General features: G+C 50.3%; 1 protein-coding gene and 2 non-coding genes across 11 annotated transcripts in view; all 3 read left to right on the top strand.

Annotated features, from left to right (window-relative positions):
- The window catches only part of EIF4G1 (eukaryotic translation initiation factor 4 gamma 1), a 158111-nt gene that overhangs the window by 99450 nt on the left and 42110 nt on the right, over window positions 1-16551 (top strand). For 8 of the 9 annotated variants that reach the window (XM_060242603.1, XM_060242600.1, XM_060242599.1 and 5 more), the window contains 6 exons: window positions 1232-2074; window positions 4606-4694; window positions 9613-9787; window positions 12176-12309; window positions 14853-14972; window positions 15281-15457. In XM_060242603.1, coding sequence (XP_060098586.1) covers window positions 1232-2074; window positions 4606-4694; window positions 9613-9787; window positions 12176-12309; window positions 14853-14972; window positions 15281-15457 — 1538 coding nt within the window. The remainder of the gene's footprint in view (window positions 1-1231; window positions 2075-4605; window positions 4695-9612; window positions 9788-12175; window positions 12310-14852; window positions 14973-15280; window positions 15458-16551) is intronic. The other variant, XM_060242602.1, reaches the window with a different exon arrangement.
- Window positions 10032-10108, top strand: LOC132574550 (small nucleolar RNA SNORD66). The gene has a single exon (XR_009555628.1). It is a non-coding gene; the product is annotated as a small nucleolar RNA SNORD66 (small nucleolar RNA).
- LOC132574551 (small nucleolar RNA SNORD66) lies at window positions 15031-15107 on the top strand. Its single transcript, XR_009555629.1, has one exon. It is a non-coding gene; the product is annotated as a small nucleolar RNA SNORD66 (small nucleolar RNA).

Raw genomic sequence — 16551 nt, 5'->3', positions numbered from 1 at the left:
GTCAAGAGCATGACAGAAGGAACTCTTGACACTCGAAGGATGATACACCGAAATCTCCTGGGTCCCTGAGGTGCTCCTGCGCTCGCATCTGCTTATTGAGAGTCCACAGCAGTTCCTAACCCTACCCACTGTTGATCACTTCTGATCTTTTTCCATGGGTTGCCACTTTCTGGGATGTCAGGGAAATGGAAATTAGTCAGGGAAAGTGTGGTTAAAATATATTCAAACTGGATTTTTGACCTGCTGCAAGAGCATGATTTGCTCTTGTGGCAACTGGAACAGAGAAATAGTGGAATACAAGTAAAAGTTAATGATGCCCTTTCCCAGCTCCACCTTTTTCTCAGCTCCACCCCCAGCAACCAGCCTAATGTGTTTGTTGAGCTCTGTTTCTGCATGATTTCCAAGGTCTGCTTGTAGCATTTGCAAAGCAAGGCTAGTTTAAATGTTTAGCAATACAACAAACTTTAAACATCTAACTGTTTTCACCCCAACCTGCTGGTACTGTATTTAACTTACATATAAAGATAAGCATGTTTTTGAGTATGGAATGGACGTTTTGTCTCCTGCTAAACCCAGCACAGAGTTGCAAATGAGTTTTGCCGCTGTTGGATTTCACAGACAACTAGCACTTTCTACTCTGCACCATGCCAAGTAAATTTTGCAGATTGCTTGTTTCTCCTGGAGTTTACAGAGTAACAGCGCTCTCACCCTCTTTCCTGACTTCTCCCATGCATAAAGGTTGCAAATGAGGGTTGTCTGCTTCTCTATATTGCAGAAACTCCACCTCCTTTCTTGCTGCTTGTTAGCATTCAGAGTTCACTTGAATTGAAGTTTGCATCTTGGTGTAATTTTTGGTGCAATTGCAAAACAGATGTTGCTGCAGTTAGTGTTGAAAGAAGCTGATATTAAATCTCTTACTTTGACAGATATTTTTGCAGTCGGGACTTGTGTAGTTGAAGAGCGGAACATTTCATTAAGCCTTGCATTAAGGCAACACGACCTATTCATTTTTTAACTTGTGGTTATATTTGAATGGTGGTCAGGGAAATTGACAAATGTTGGTCAGGGAAAGTCAGGGAAATAAAAAATAAAATTTTAGTGGCAACCCTGCATTTAGTTATTTGGAAGCAGTTCCTTTGCAGACCTTCAGCCCTCCTTAGGGATCAGCCAACAAAACCACCGCTTTCCCCCTGCACCTCCAAACTATGTTCCTTGTCCTTCCTTTTTGCAGACGACCGTCCCAAGACTGGCCCAGTCATAAGTAAACCCATTTCCTCGGAGGCGAATAAATCGGCGTCCCCGTCTCCCCCGCCGCCCCTCATCGCCGAAGCCGATACCTCGCTTCCGGCCGACATGTCGATGATGCACCCAGAGAGCCCCCTCGAAGCGGACACTACAGCGGAGCCGCCAGAGGTCACCGCAGACATCCTCGAGCCCGTCAGTGCCACCACTACAGTGCCAGGGGGCCCCGTGGTGCCCCCGGAGGTCCCCGAATTTGACCCAGAGCCTCAGGAGGAACCAGCTGCTAAGCCTGGTCCGGAGCTTCCTCCCCAGATGGTCCTGGAGGACGACGAAGAAGCCGTCCTGGCGGAGATAGTGACTCCCCAACCGGAGGCTCCTCAGCCTGAGGAGCCTCCCGCGACTCCGCCGGACTCTCCCCCGACCCCGCCGCCTTCGCTCGAGGAGGCCTCCGAGGGGCCCCTGGAGGCGAACGGCATGCCGGAAGAGGAACCGACTGAGCCGGAGGCCGAGCCCCACTTGTGTCAGCCGGATCCCGCAGCGGAGTCCCCCATCGTTCAGCCCGAGGAGCTGCAGATCCCCAATGGGCTGGGGATCCCGGGGAAGCAGGAAGGCGAAGAGCCCAAGGAGGAGCCAGAGTCAGACGTCAGCCCCATCTCCGAGCCAGAGGAGGTGAAAGAGGAGGAGCTGGCGGCCCCGCAGGTCACGCCGCCGCCTGAGGAGGAGGGAGAGCCCGAGCCGGAGGAGGCGGAGGGCGAGGAGCCAGCTGAGACGCAAGAGCAGAGCGCCGAGCCGGCAGCTGCGCCCTCGGAGACAGAGGAGATGACTGTGCAGGGTGAGTGTTGTCCGGATGGGAGTGCTGGCATCCAGCCGGGGCCTGGAGATCTCCTGGAATTAAAACTGATCTCCAGGCTACGGGGATCACATTGCCTGGAGGAAATGGCTGCTTTCAGGGGAGGGCTGGGTAGGAATTAACACCCTGCTGAGGTCTGTCCCCTCTCCGTATCCTGCCCTCCTCAGGCTGCTCCTGAATCTCCAAGAATTGTCCCAAACCAGAGTACTTGACCCTGCGTCCAGTGTGCGCAGCAATATTTTACAGCATATTGTATGTTCTTTGGTGTGTTTTTCTGGGAGAACTCACTGGGCAAATCGATGTTTTCTTCTTCAGATGAGAGAACAGAGTTAAACCCAGTTCCAGGACCAGTTTCCCTCGCAATCCTTAAGAACATGAGAGAAACTCTGTTGGATCAGGCCAGTGGCCCATCCAGTCCATCACTCTGTGTCACATAAGAACATGAGAGAAGCCCTGTTGGATCAGGCCAGTGGCCCATCCAGTCCAACACTCTGTGTCATATAAGAACATAAGAGAAGCCCTGTTGGATCAGGCCAATGGCCCATCCAGTCCAACACTCTGTGTCACATAAGAGAAGCCCTGTTGGATCAGGCCATGGCCCATCCAGTCCAACACTCTGTGTCACATAAGAACATAAGAGAAGCCCTGTTGGATCAGGCCAGTGGCCCATCCAGTCCAACACTCTGTGTCACATAAGAACATGAGAGAAGCCATGTTGGATCAGGCCAATGGCCCCTCCAGTCCAACACTCTGGGTCACATAAGAACATAAGAGAAGCCATGTTGGATCAAGCCAGTGGCCCATCCAGTCCAACACTCTGTGTCACATAAGAACATAAGAGAAGCCATGTTGGATCAGGCCAATGGCCCATCCAGTCCAACACTCTGTGACACATAAGAACATAAGAGAAGCCATGTTGGATCAGGCCAGTGGCCCATCCAGTCCAACACTCTGTGTCACATAAGAACATAAGAGAAGCCCTGTTGGATCAGGCCAATGGCCCCTCCAGTCCAACACTCTGTGTCACATAAGAACATAAGAGAAGCCATGTTGGATCAGGCCAATGGCCCCTCCAGTCCAACACTCTGTGTCACATAAGAGCAAGTCCCATTTGATTTTCAGTCCCTCCCCCACAATGGGAACTGCGGCGTGTCAGTTCGACACGCTGAGGCTTTTCTACCCGTTAACACAATATTAAGAAGCTTGAAGGGGAGAAAAAGCCAGTGGTGGGATCAGGATTGTTTCTGCCAGGGCTCTTTTGGCAGAAAAAGCCCAGCAGGAACTCATTTGCATATCAGACCGCACAAAGAAGAAGGGCCACACCGGTTTATTATTTATTTATTACTTCCCATTTATATCCCGCCCTCTCCGCAAGCGGACTCAGGGCGGCTTACAACATTATAAAAACAATCAATCCAATAAAACATATAAAACCATAATTTACATATATTAACTTTAAAACCACTCTATAGCGCTATTTCAGTCCAGTATAGGCGGTATGGACTTCTCGACCAAGATCGCCAGCATTCTGTAGGATGTCCGGTGGCAGCCTTTTTTCAATCAAACCGCAAAAGCCTGTTTGAACAATTCGGTCTTAGGCAAAGAGGTTGAGGCAAAGAGACAAAAGAAGAAGAAAAAAGCCCAACCGTGGTGCATTCGGAAAACTTATTTTGTTCCAGAATATGTTTGCAGTGTGGAATCATGGGAATGCTTTTAGCAGGTAGAAAGAATCACAAATAGGATCCGTGTTTGTTAGCGTAGGACAAAACGGCTGAAAAAAACACTAGGTGATGAAAAGCAGCCTCCTATTTGCGATTATTTTTATCTGCTAAAAACATTCCCCTGATTCCACATTGCAAACTTATGTTAAGAATTGCTGCGTCCATTCCCATATGTCTGATGAAGTCTGCTGAGGAGCATACGAAAGCTTCCATTCTGAATGAAACTTAGTTGGTCTTAAAGGTGCGCTTGTCTACCGCTTTGTTCCATTGCTTCAGACCAACACGGCTGCCTGCTGGGATTTATTTTGTTCCAAACACTCACAACTTCTACGCATTTTCACACTGAGCTTCCTCAGGGAGGATCTAAGTAGATGTCCAAAACTAAAAGAGAAAAGTTAACAATGGCCCTTTTAACTGTTTCTCTAAATGAAAAACATAAGAGAAGCCGTAAGAGATTCCATGTGTTGAGGAAGCCCAATGCCAAACGTGTAGGGGTTACGATTACCTCAGATTAAAGTAGGTTTCCCACTGCGGCATCGCTGTGCTAATTTGTCTCTTGACTGATCAGGCCGTGCTCACATCACCCTTTCTCCCCATTGGCTGCCATGCAGCAGTGGGGAAGAGCAAAGGATTGTGGGGTTCCGAGCCCTGTGTTTCTGAAGGCTCTGTAGAGTCCCCTCTTACTCCCGGTATTTTCCAGAGCCAATCGGCGAACGGACCACACAAAAGCAATTTACTTTGGTTCAACTAACTGTTCACCTTTCTGTCCTTTTCGGGGGGGCGGTTCTCCAGTAGCGGTGTCCGTGCCAAAGAAGAAGCGGAAGTTGAAGGACCTGAACAAGAAAGATAACCTGGGAGACCTGCTGGATGCATTCAAAGAGGTGGGTGCCCCCCCCCCTCTGATCTGCTTAAGAACATAAGAGAAGCCATGTTGGATCTGGCCAATGGCCCATCCACTCCAACACTCTGTGTCACACAGTGGCCAAACAAATCAGGTGCCATCAGGAGGTCCACTAGTGGGACCAAAGCACTAGAAGCCCTTCCACTGTTGCCTCCCCCCCACCCCCGCAGCACCAAGAATACAGAGCATCATTGCCTCAGACAGAGAGTTCCAATAATACACTGTGGCTAATAGCCACTGATGGACCTCTGCTCCATATGTTTATCCAGTCCCCTCTTGAAGCTGGCTATGCTTGTAGCTGCCACCACCTCCTGTGGTGAATTCCATGTGTTACTCACCCTTTGGGTGAAAAGTACCTCAGTTGTAACCCGACTGCTCAGCAATTTCATTGAGTGTCCATGAGTTCTTGCATTGTGAGAAAGGGAGAAAAGGACTTCTTTCTCTACCTTCTCTATCCTAGGCATAATCTTGTAAACCTCTGCTTCTGGGGACCAGAGCCTCAGTCCTTCAGCAGGCTGGGCGGAAGGAGGTTCATTCATGCATTTGCTTCATTTATACCCTCGCCTTTCTCTCCATTGAGGATCTAAAGCAATTTACACTGTTCTGTTCTCCTCCATGTGGTCTTTGAGGCAGGCTGAGAGTGTGTGACCGACCCACAGTCGCCCAGCAAGCTTCCATGGCAGGATTAGGGATTGTGAAATCTGCATTTCCTAGATTTTAGCTCAGGGATGGGTTTGGCTCACTGGAAGAGCATCTGCTTGGCATGCAGCTGGTCCCAGGCTCAATCCCCGGCATCTCCAGTTAAAAGGAGCAGGCAGGAGGGGATGGGAAGGACCTTGGCCTGAGACCCTGTTAAGCCACTGCCAGTCTGAGTAGACAAGACTGACCTTCATGGACCAAGAGTTTGATTCGTGTGTAAGGCAGCTTCATATGTTGGTGAGGGGGTGTCACTCCGTGGTAGAGCATCTGCTTGGCATGCAGGAAGTCCCAGACTTGATCCCCTGCATTTCCAGTTTAAATGGTCCCGACAGTAGGTGATGAAAGGCATCCGCCTGAGACCCTAGAGAGTCGCTGCCAGTCTGAGCAGGCAATACTGACTGTGATGGACTGAGGGTCTGATTCGGGCTAAGGCAGCTTCATGGCATCGTGTGACACTCTGTCCACCAGGCCACATCGGCTGCGATCACCTTGCCGTATGCCGCGGCCTCCTGCAATTCCGTGCTTGTTCTGCATGCTTTAAACAACTTTTAATTTTTGTTATTTCCCCCCCTCCGATAACTTCAGGAGGCATTTGTAGTTCTGCAGGTAACTTCAAGGGGCATCTGTAGTTTTGCAAGGAGCAGCATGTATTTTTTCCCCCAAACCTACCTATCAACCTACCTATCTATCTATCGTTAGGGTTTGTAGAATCTTTCGGGCTCAAGTGCCGTGTTCTACTGGAGAAAGTTTTCCTTCCAGACTTTCTCCAGTAGAACACGGCACTTGAGCCCGAAAGATTCTACAAACCCTAATGATGTTACCAGCCGTGAAAACCTGAAATCTTTGATATCTATCTATCTATCTATCTATCTATCTATCTATCTATCTATCTATCTATCTATCTATCTATCTATCTATCTATCTATCTATCTATCTATCTATCTATCTATCTATCTATCTATCTATCTATATCGTCTGTCTGTCTATCTATCTGTCATCTATCTATCATCTCCATTTATCTATCATCTCCATCTATCATCTCCATCTATCATCTCCATCTATCTATCTATCTATCTATCTATCTATCTATCTATCTATCTATCTATCTATCTATCTATCTATCTATCATCTGGCTGTCTAGCTATCTATCGTCTGTCTATCTATCAATCTATCATCTATCTACCTATCTATCATCAGATTTATATCCCGCCCTCCCATGACAGGCTCAAGTTTTTCAAACTTTTAACCCAACCTTCCCTTAAAACACGGGTGGCCAAACTTGTGGTTCGGGAGCCACATGTGGCTCTTTCACACATATTGCGTGGCCCTCAATGGCCCCACCACCCCATCGGCCTGCTTGGAGAGAAGGCATTTTGTCTCTTTAAATCGCTTCAAGTCAAGCCAGCTGTCAGCTTGGAGAATGTATTTAAAGTTGCTTTCTTTCCACTTCTCTCCTTCGATTTCCTGCCTTCCATTTCCTTTCTTCCTTCCTTTCTTCTCTCTCTCAACATCTGACATTTGTTCTTTGCAGCTCTTATATTAAGCAAGTTTGGCCACCCCTGCCTTAAAATTTGACAGCTTCTGGAATCATTAACAATAAAGCAGTAAGGACAGTCATTACAATCTTCATGAGCAAAAAAAAAAAAATATCCAGGATTATAACTGAGCCCTTCAGAGTAGCAGCAGAATCCATCAGATCTAGGGAGGGTGTTTGACAGCTGGGGAACCCTAGGGCAGCAGCCCAGGGGTGGGCCCATAGCTCTGTGATTAAGCACCTGCTTTGCATGCAGAAGGTCTCAGGTTCAGCTAAAAGATAGCTGGTGACGTGAAAGAGCTGAGTCAGAGTAAACAACACTGACCTTGATAGACCAGCAGTCTGAGTCAATGTAAGCGGCGTTACATGTTCATCTGTTCATATTTTTTTTTTCCCCCTGGAGGAAAAATCCCTCTAATATAAGTCTCAGCTGATGAAGAATCTCATGCAGGGAAGCCTAGTGATCTTTAAAAGGAAAAGATTCGCTTAGACTTCTAGCCGGGGCCTGGGGCAGGCGGGGGGTTGCATTTGCAAACAGTCAGGAACTGTTGGTTGGTTCTGTACAGAACGTGGCATCGCTGTTCAACTAAGAACATAACGTGAGCTCTGCTGGATCAGACCGGTGGTGCATCTACTCCAGCAGCCTTTCTTATGCAGTGGCTAACCAGTTTCTCTGGAGCTCCACAAATGCCATAGAGTTCGAGGACTTCATAGGAATGTAAAAAGAACCCAACTGGATCACACCAGTAGTGCATCTAGCCCATCATCCTGTCCAGTATAGTTGCCAGCTGGTTCCTCTGGAGGGCCAGCAACAGGGCAGAGAGGCCGAGGCCTTCATAAGAACATCAGAAGAGCCCTGCTGGATCAGCTCAGTGCTCCATTTAGTCCAGCATCCTGCCTTCATACAGTGGCCAAACAGTTCCTTTGCAGGGCCAACAGCAGGGCAGAAAAGTTGAGTCCTTCCCCTGTTGTTGCTTCCCAGCACTTGTATTCAGAGGTTGACTGCCTCTGAATACGTAGGTTCCTTTAGTCACCATGACTAGCAGCCACTGTTAGATCCTGTCCTCGAATCCCCTTTTAAACTCGTCTCTTCCTGTGGCCGTCACTGCATACTCTGTGAGCCGATTTGGTGTTGTGGTTAAGAGTGGCAGACTAATCTGGAAAACCAGGTTTGATTCCCCACTCTTCCACGTGTAGCAACCTGGGTGACTGTGGGTCGGACAGTTTTTTTCTCAGAGCTGTTCTCTCAAGAGCAGCTCTCTCAGCCCCACCTACCTCACAGGATGTCTGATGTGAGGAGATGAAGGGAAGGTGATTGGAAGCCACTCTGAGGCTCCTTTGGGTAGTGAAGGGCGGGGTATAAAACCAACTCCTCCTCATCTTCCTTTTTCTCCCATAAGTGAAGCCATGTTGGATCAGGCCAATGTCCCATCCAGTCCAACACTCTGTGTCACACAGTGGCCAAAGAAAACAGGTGCCATCAGGAGGTCCATCAGTGGTGCCAGGACACAAGAAACACCCCCCCCCCCCGGAGCACCAAGAATACAGAGCATCACTGCCCCAGACAGAGAGGTGCATTAGTATCCTGTGGCTAATAGCTACTGATGGACCTGTGCTCCATACATTTACCGTATTTTTCGGACCATAAGATGCACTCCCCCCCCCCAAAAAAAAAGTGGGGGGGGGAAGTGTGTGCGTCTTACGGAGCGAAGGTACCTTCCTCTGGCGGGGGGGATCCGTTGCCTCCACCTCCAATCCCGGCACTTCCCCCGCGCCTGCCTGCCTGGCTCCAGCTTCTTCCAGCAAGCGCTGGGATCGCTCCACACTGCCCCCAACGCAAACCCAGCGCTTCGCGAGCACCGGCTGCAGAGAGGGCAGCGTGCTTCCTCCGTGCCTGTCTGCCTGGCGCCAGCTCTGACGCTTACAGCAAGCGCCAGGATCGCTCCCTCTGCCCTCCGATCCCGGCGCTTGCTTTAAGCATCAGAGCTGGAGCCAGGCAGACAGGCACGGAGGAAGCACCCGCCCCCGCCGCAAACCCAACGCTTCGCGAGCGCCGGCTGTGGAGGGGGCAGCGTGCTTCCTCCGTGCCTGTCTGCCTGGCTCCAGCTCTGATGCTTACAGCAAGCGCCAGGATCGCTCCCTCCGCCCTCCGATCCCAGCGCTTGCTTTGCGGTGGGGGCAGCGTGGAGCGATCCCAGCGCTTGCTGGAAGAAGCTGGAGCCAGGCAGGCAGGCGCGGGGGAAGCGCCGGATCGGAGGCGGAGGCAGCTGATCGCCCCCCAGGAGGAAGGTGCGTCCTATGGTCCGGAGCGCCTTATGGTTCGAAAAATACAGTATCCAATCCCCTCTTGAAACTGTCTATACTTGTAGCTGCCACCATCTCCTGTGGCAGTGAATTCCATGTGTTAATCACCCATTCCCATCTCTTGTGTAAAGATGTATTAAAAGTCCCATGATCCTTTGGGAGAGCTGCAGACCCTCAGGGTCCTTTGGCGTTCAGGGTTGAGTGATGAATCCCTGGCACCCTGTGGCCAACAGGTGGGGAGAAGGTTTTGCGCCTGAGCTTCTAATAGGGAGCGGGTCTTTGGGAGTTCAGACGTGGCGTGCCTCGCTCTCGAAGGGCACACCGGACGCTCCCTTGACGTCTTCTCCGCTCACCCTCCTAGGCCGACGAAGGTAGCTCTGAAGCAGAGAACAACCCTCCCGTGCCAGCCCCAGAGCCCGAGGAGCCCGCCCCGGTCCGCTCCCAGGAGGAGGCAGACGAGACGTGGGAAGAGAAGGAGGACAAGCTGGACCCCGAGAAGGTCAAGGCGGCGGATCAGAAGTACCGCTACAAGGAAGGTGAGCCTGACTGGGGGAGGGCGGCTGCTCTTGCGATTTGTGGCAGCCAGGGCTTTTTCTGTAGCAGGGACTCCTATTAGGCCACACCCTCTGATGTAGCCAATTCTCCTGGAGCTTACGGTAGGCCCTCTACTAAGAGCCCTGCAAGCTCTTGGAGGATTGGCTATATCACAGGGGTGTGGCCTCATTGGCAAAGGAATTCCTGCTACCAAAAAAGGCCCTGGTGGCAGCCATCTTTCGGAGCCTTCTGTGATGACATCCGCTTTGAGCCATCGTGTCTGGGCCACTGACCCGCTGTGATGGAGCTGAGGATCTGAGCAGGCCGTTTGATCCGAATTGTTACCTTAGCTAGCTTTTTCCCTAAACCGTTGCGGTGACTTTGCAGGAATTCACCACCACCAGTGTGGCCTCTGTTTTTTTGGTGTTTAATTAACAATTTATTGTATTTTCACAACATAAACATAACAAAATAAATAATATAGCATAGTACAATAGTTACAAATTAATAGACGGTAGTTAAAATACAGCATTTTAACTAGCGTGTCTGTTTTATATGCTGGAAATTTTCAATGTTTAGTTGTTTCAAACTTTTTCTCTTAATAAAGAGTCTATTAGTCTCAGGAATTTAAAATCTGGTAAGTTTACCATTAGCAGACTGTATCGATCAAATTGGGAACGTCATCATATGTAGTTAAATATTCCATTAATGGGGAACCAGATTGCCTTAGAACTGGCCTCTTAAATAAAACAAGGTGTTCCCCGAAAGGGGCTAGTTTGATGAAGATCAGTGAAACAGAAGCCTCTTTGTGCCTTGTACAAGAGAGCCAGTTTGGTATAGTGGTTAAATGTGCGGACTCTTATCTGGGAGAACCGGGTTTGATTCCCCACTCCTCCACTTACAGTTGCTGGAATGGCCTTGGGTCAGCCATAGCTCTCACAGAGTTGTCCTTGAAAGGGCAGCTTCTGGGAGAGCTCTCTCAGCCCTGCCCACCTCGCAGGGTGTCTGTTGTGGGGGAGGAAGGTAAAAGAGATTGTGAGCCACTCTGAGATTCAGAGTATAGAGTGGGATATAAATCCAGTATCTCGGGTGGCCAACGGTAGCTCTCCAGATGTTTTTGCCTACAACTCCCATCAGCCCCAGCCATTGACCATGCTGGCTGGGGCTGATGGGAGTTGTAGGCAAAAAAACATCTGGAGAACTACCGTTGGCCACCCCCGCAATATCTTCATGTGTTTATCCAATCCCCTCTTGCAGCTGTCTATACTTGTAGCTGCCACCACCTCCTGTGGCAGTGAATGCCATGTGTCAATCATCCTTGGGGTGAAGATAGAGCGGATACCTATCAGTGTACATCAGATGTAGAAGGCAGAGTTGGAGGGAGAGATCAGACTCAGGGGATCTGAGGTGGTTACAAATGATGCCATCAGTGATCATCCTGGTACTCAGAATGAGACAGTGCTAATTACGGGCGTGCACACGCCGTTTGCCTGTCCAGTTAGCAAAGCTGCCCCCCCCCACCCTCACTCCCAGGCCTTCCTGGCTGCCTCTTCTTGCTTGAACTGTGACCAAAAGGGCTGTTGTATCGCACTCCCTTCTGCAGTTTTAGAGGGGAGATATAGAAAGATCCCTAAGAATGAGAGGGTCTGCCCTTGTGGAGCAGGGGCCATCGAAACTGTTGAACATGTTCTCCTTTCATGCCAGTTTTACCAGGAGAGATGGGCGAGGTTAATTAGTCCCTTCATAAGTAGATTTCAGGGCCATTTCAGTCTTTCTAATTTTGAGATCACTAGGAAGTTTCTTACGGGAGCGAACCCACCGATTGCAGGCCCTTGTGCAAGGTTCTTTTCAATGGCATGCAAAGTTCACAACGATCTGTTACGCTCCGAAGCCAAATTTTAATTGCTATTTTATATAACTTCCCCCTGTTATCTTATGCGATGTTCGAATATTTCGTAAGTTACGCGCGGAGGCCGTGAGAGCTCTGCGGGATCTCTCCCAATTCCGCAGAGCTTGTAAAACTGAACTTTTTAAACAGGGCTATAACTAGGGGAGAAGGCTGCCGCTTTTATGCTTCTGGGCAACTCCACCAGAAGGATCGCCAACAAATTAACCGTATGCTCCGTATAGCACCAATGCTTTGTTTTAAATTATAACCGGCTGTCCTATTGTTTTAGATTTGAAATTGAGACGTTGGCTTTTATGTTTGTTAGCCGCCCTGAGTCTGTTCGGAATGGGCGGGATACAAACGGAAAGTAAAGAAATAAAATAAGTATTTTAGCTTTGTGGGTTTTTTGGCTTTTGTAAGTTTTTTTCTGACCGTGTTAAGACTGAACGAACGGGCCGTTGTATCTTCAGCCGGGCGCTCTTCCTCTTCCTCCCTTTCACAGAGCAATGGAAGCCCCTGAATCCCGAAGAGAAGAAACGGTACGACCGGGAGTTCCTGCTGGGCTTCCAGTTCATCTTTGCGAGCATGCAGAAGCCCGAGGGCTTGCCCCATATCAGCGACGTGGTGCTAGAGAAGGTCAGTGCTCCCTTGCCGGGAGCGGCACTTTTAAAACTTTCCTTACACAAACACACACACATACCCCGGGAATGCCAGGATCCAAGGATGAGCTGTAAACATGATTTTAGAGTGTTCGGTGTCTATGTGTAAAGGTACACCAGCCATGTTTGCATAAGAACATAAGAGAAGCCATGTTGGATCAGGCCAATGGCCCATCCAGTCCAACACTCTTGTGTCACACAGTGGCCAAAAAACCCCAGGTGCCATCAGGAGGTCCATCAGTGGGGCCAGGACACTAGCAGCCCTCCCACTGTGGTTCCCCCCCGAGCACCAAGAATACAGACCATCACTGCCCCAGACATAAGAACATAAGAGAAGCCATGTTGTATCAGGCCAATGGCCCATCCAGTCCAACACTCTGTGTCACACAGTGGCCAAAAAACCCCAGGTGCTATCAGGAGGTCCATCAGTGGGGCCAGGACACTAGAAGCACTCCCACTGTGGTCCTCCCAAAGCACCAAGAATACAGACCATCACTGCCCCAGACATAAGAACATAAGAGAAGCCATGTTGGATCAGGCCAATGGCCCATCCAGTCCAACACTCTTGTGTCACACAGTGGCCAAAAAACCCCAGGTGCCATCAGGAGGTCCACTAGTGGGGCCAGGATACTAGAAGCCCTCCCACTGTGTTCCCCCCCCCCCAAGGCACCAAGAATACAGAGCATCACTGCCCCTGACAGAGCATTCCAACAATGCACTGTGGCTAATAGCCACTGATGGACCTCTGCTCCAGATATTGATCCAATCCCGTCTTGAAGCTCTCTCTGCATGTAGCCGCCGCCACCTCCTGCGGCAGTGAATTCAATGTGTTAATCACCCTTTGGGTGAAGAAGTACTTCCTTTTATCCATTCTAACCCGACTGCTCAGCGATTTCATTGCGTGCCCACAAGTCCTTGTATGGTGAGAAAGGGAGAAAAGTACTTCTTTCTCTGCCTTCTCTATCCCATGCATAACACAAGTGAAAGTCACTACTCCCTCTAAGCTGTGGAGTCTTGTGAGCAAAAATTCTACTTTGTGAGTTACTAGCATTAAAATGGTGAGCTAATGCATGGATTAGCTTGCTCCGGGGCCACCTTTTTTGGAGCAAAGACAAAACTGTATGAGCCGGAGTCTAAAGAACTGTGCGCTAGCTCACACCAACTCAGCTTAGAGAGAACACTGGTGACAGTGAATGCTCATTCAACATGTGCCTGCATGCACACAGAACAAAGTTTGAGTCCAAGGGCACCTTTAAGACCAACAAAGTGTAATTCTGGGTATAAGTTCTCATGCGCATGCAGACTTCTTCGGATGCATCTGAAGAAGTGTGCATGCGCACGAGAGCTTTTACCCAGAATAAAACATTGTTGGTCTTAAAGACGTCCCTGAACTAAAAACTTTGTTCTGTTGCTTAAGACTAATACGGCTACCCACTGGGAGAGCCGGATTGGTGTCGTGGTTAAGTGTGCGGACTCTGGGAGAACCGGGTTTGATTCCCCACTCCTCCCCTTGCGGCTGCTGGGATGGCCTTGGGTCAGCCACAGCTCTGGCAGAGGTTGTCCTTGAAAGGGCAGCTGCTGTGAGAGCCCTCTCCAGCCCCACCCACCTCACAGGGTGTCTGTTGTGGGGGAGGAAGATAAAGGAGATTGTCAGCCGCTCAGACTCTGATTCAGAGAGAAGGGCGGGCTATAAATCTGCATACCGGCGCACATACATAAGAAAGAACCGTCATGCATTCACTTTACAAATGAAACTGGGGTTTAATGTAGAGTTTTGATCACCCTCTCAGCTGTTCAGGAGTTGCAGTTACCATGGGAATTCTTCAGTACACATATAAAGAACAGTCTAAAGCACACTGCACGTGGATTGTATGTGCTTTCACTGTAATAGCCAGTGAGACTCTTATCTGGGAGAACCGGGTTTGATTCCTCGCTCCTCCACTTGCAGCTGCTGGAATGGCCTTGGGTCAGCCATAGCTCTCGCAGGAATTGTCCCTGACAGGGCAGCTGCTGTGAGAGCCCTCTCAGCCCCACCCACCTCACTTCACCTTGGGGAAGAAGATAAAGAGAGAAGGCCGGGGTATTAATCTGCGGTCTTCTTACATATGAACATATGAAGCTGCCTTATACTGAATCAGACACTTGGTCCATCAAAGTCAGTATTGTCTTCTCAGACTGGCAGCGGCTCTCCAGGGTCTCAAGCTGAGGTTTTTCACACCTATTTGCCTGGACCCTTTTTTGGAGATGCCGGTGATTGAACCTGGGACCTTCTGCTTCCCAAGCAGATGCTCTACCACTGAGCCACCGTCCCTCCCCTTCTAGTATGTGAATAGGCCAATATAATTCCCAAAGGCAGAAGAGAGCTGTCAGTCAGTAGTAAACTGAAGTGTCGCTTTTGAATAAGACAGGGCTGAGAAGCAGATTGCCCCTCTGAGAAGGGGCTGCCCTGTTCTTTTCTCTCCAATCCCACACGTTTGCTCTTTCCCCCCCCTTTGGGCTCCCTTCCCCGTGGCCCTTTAGGCAAACAAAACGCCCCTGCGGCCTCCGGATATCGCGCGCCTGAGCAACATGAACTGCGGGCCTGACTTCACGCCTTCCTTTGCCAATCTGGGCCGGCCGGCCCCACCGAACCGTGGTCCAGTAAGTACCGCAAAGCCTGCTGACGAGGGCCGGGGAGTTTTCTCGCCCAGCTTTTGACCTGCATGATGAACTCTTTGTTAGTGCCATCGTGTCTGGGCCACTGATGCTCTGTGATGGAACTGAGGATCTGAGCAGGCCGGGCTAACTTTCTGTGGGCTTCCCTATTGGTCAGAGTGGGGTGTTCCGGGAAGTGATGGGGCAGCTAGCCCTGGGTGGCTTAGAAGCCTCACGCTGGGGTTTAATGCTTGCAATGTGGAACAGCAGAAACATCAGCAACAGCTTCTCTCCTGTCCCGTTGCGCCACGCAGCCCGTGGGTCCAGGACAGCGCCGATCCCAGCAAAACCTGCGCGTGAAGGAGCCTCGGAAGATCATTGCCACGGTGTCCCTGAACGAAGACGTCAAGCTCAACAAGGCCGAGAAGGCGTGGAAGCCCAGCAGCAAGAGGGCAACGGAAGCAGAGGACCCCGAAAATATAAAAACGCAGGTAGGAAGGAGTCTCGGGGAGACCCAGCGGTGCTGCCGTTAGTGGTCATCCTCAGCTAGGTGCGCAGAGTGATGAAGCTGCAGTCTGAACTCTCTGCTCACAACCTGAGTTCGATCCCAGCGGAAGCTGGTTCAGGTAGCTGGCTCCAGGTTGACTCCGCCTTCCATCCTTGCGAGTCAGTCAAATGAGGACCCAGCTTGCTGGGGGGAAAGCGTAGATAACTGGGGAAAGCAATGGCAAACCACCCCGTAAAAAAGGTCTGCCGTAAAAACGTCGTGAAAGCAACGTTACCCCAGAGTCGAAAACGACTGGTGCTTGCACAGGGGACTACCTTTACCTTTTTTTTAGAAAGAAAGAGCCCCGTGGCGCAGAGTGGTAAAGCTGCAGTACTGCAGTCCTAAGCTCTACTCACAACCTGAGTTCAATCCCAGGGGAAGCTGGTTCAGGTAGCTGGCTCCAGGTTGCCTCAGCCTTCCATCCTTCCGAGGTGGGTCAAAGGAGTCCCCAGCATGCTGGAGGGGAAGCGTAGATGACTGGGGAAGGCTATGGCAAACCACCCCGTCAAAACTCTGCTGTGAAAATGTTGTGAAAGCAATGTCACCCCAGAGTCGGAAGCGACTGGTGCTTGCACAGGGGACTACCTTTACCTTTTTTTTAGAAAGAAAGAGCCCCGTGGTGCAGAGTGGTAAAGCTGCAGTACTGCAGTCCTAAGCTCTACTCACAACCTGAGTTCGATCCCGGCGGAAGCTGGTTCAGGTAGCCGGCTCCAGGTTGACTCCGCCTTCCATCCTTGCGAGTCAGTCAAATGAGTCCCCAGCTTGCTGGGGGGAAAGTGTAATGACCAGGGAAGGCAATGGCAAACCACCCTGTAAAAAAGGTCTGCCGTGAAAACATGAAAGCGACGTCACCCCAGAGTCGGAAACGACTGGTGCTTGCACAGGGGACTACCTTGACCTTTTACAGCTAGGTTTTGGGTCCAGAGGGTGTTACGGGGGGGCGGGGGACCAGCTTTGGCCAACGTTGCTAGGCCCCCGACCTCTTCCTGCATCCCCAGTTAAAACAACCGACTTGTCAGCCCGTGGGCACATTTGGAG

The sequence above is a fragment of the Heteronotia binoei genome, chromosome 6 (assembly GCF_032191835.1).
Source record: "Heteronotia binoei isolate CCM8104 ecotype False Entrance Well chromosome 6, APGP_CSIRO_Hbin_v1, whole genome shotgun sequence".
Classification (NCBI taxonomy): domain Eukaryota; kingdom Metazoa; phylum Chordata; class Lepidosauria; order Squamata; family Gekkonidae; genus Heteronotia; species Heteronotia binoei.
Note: the sequence above shows the minus strand (reverse complement) of the source record. Positions and strands in the feature narration are given on the sequence as shown.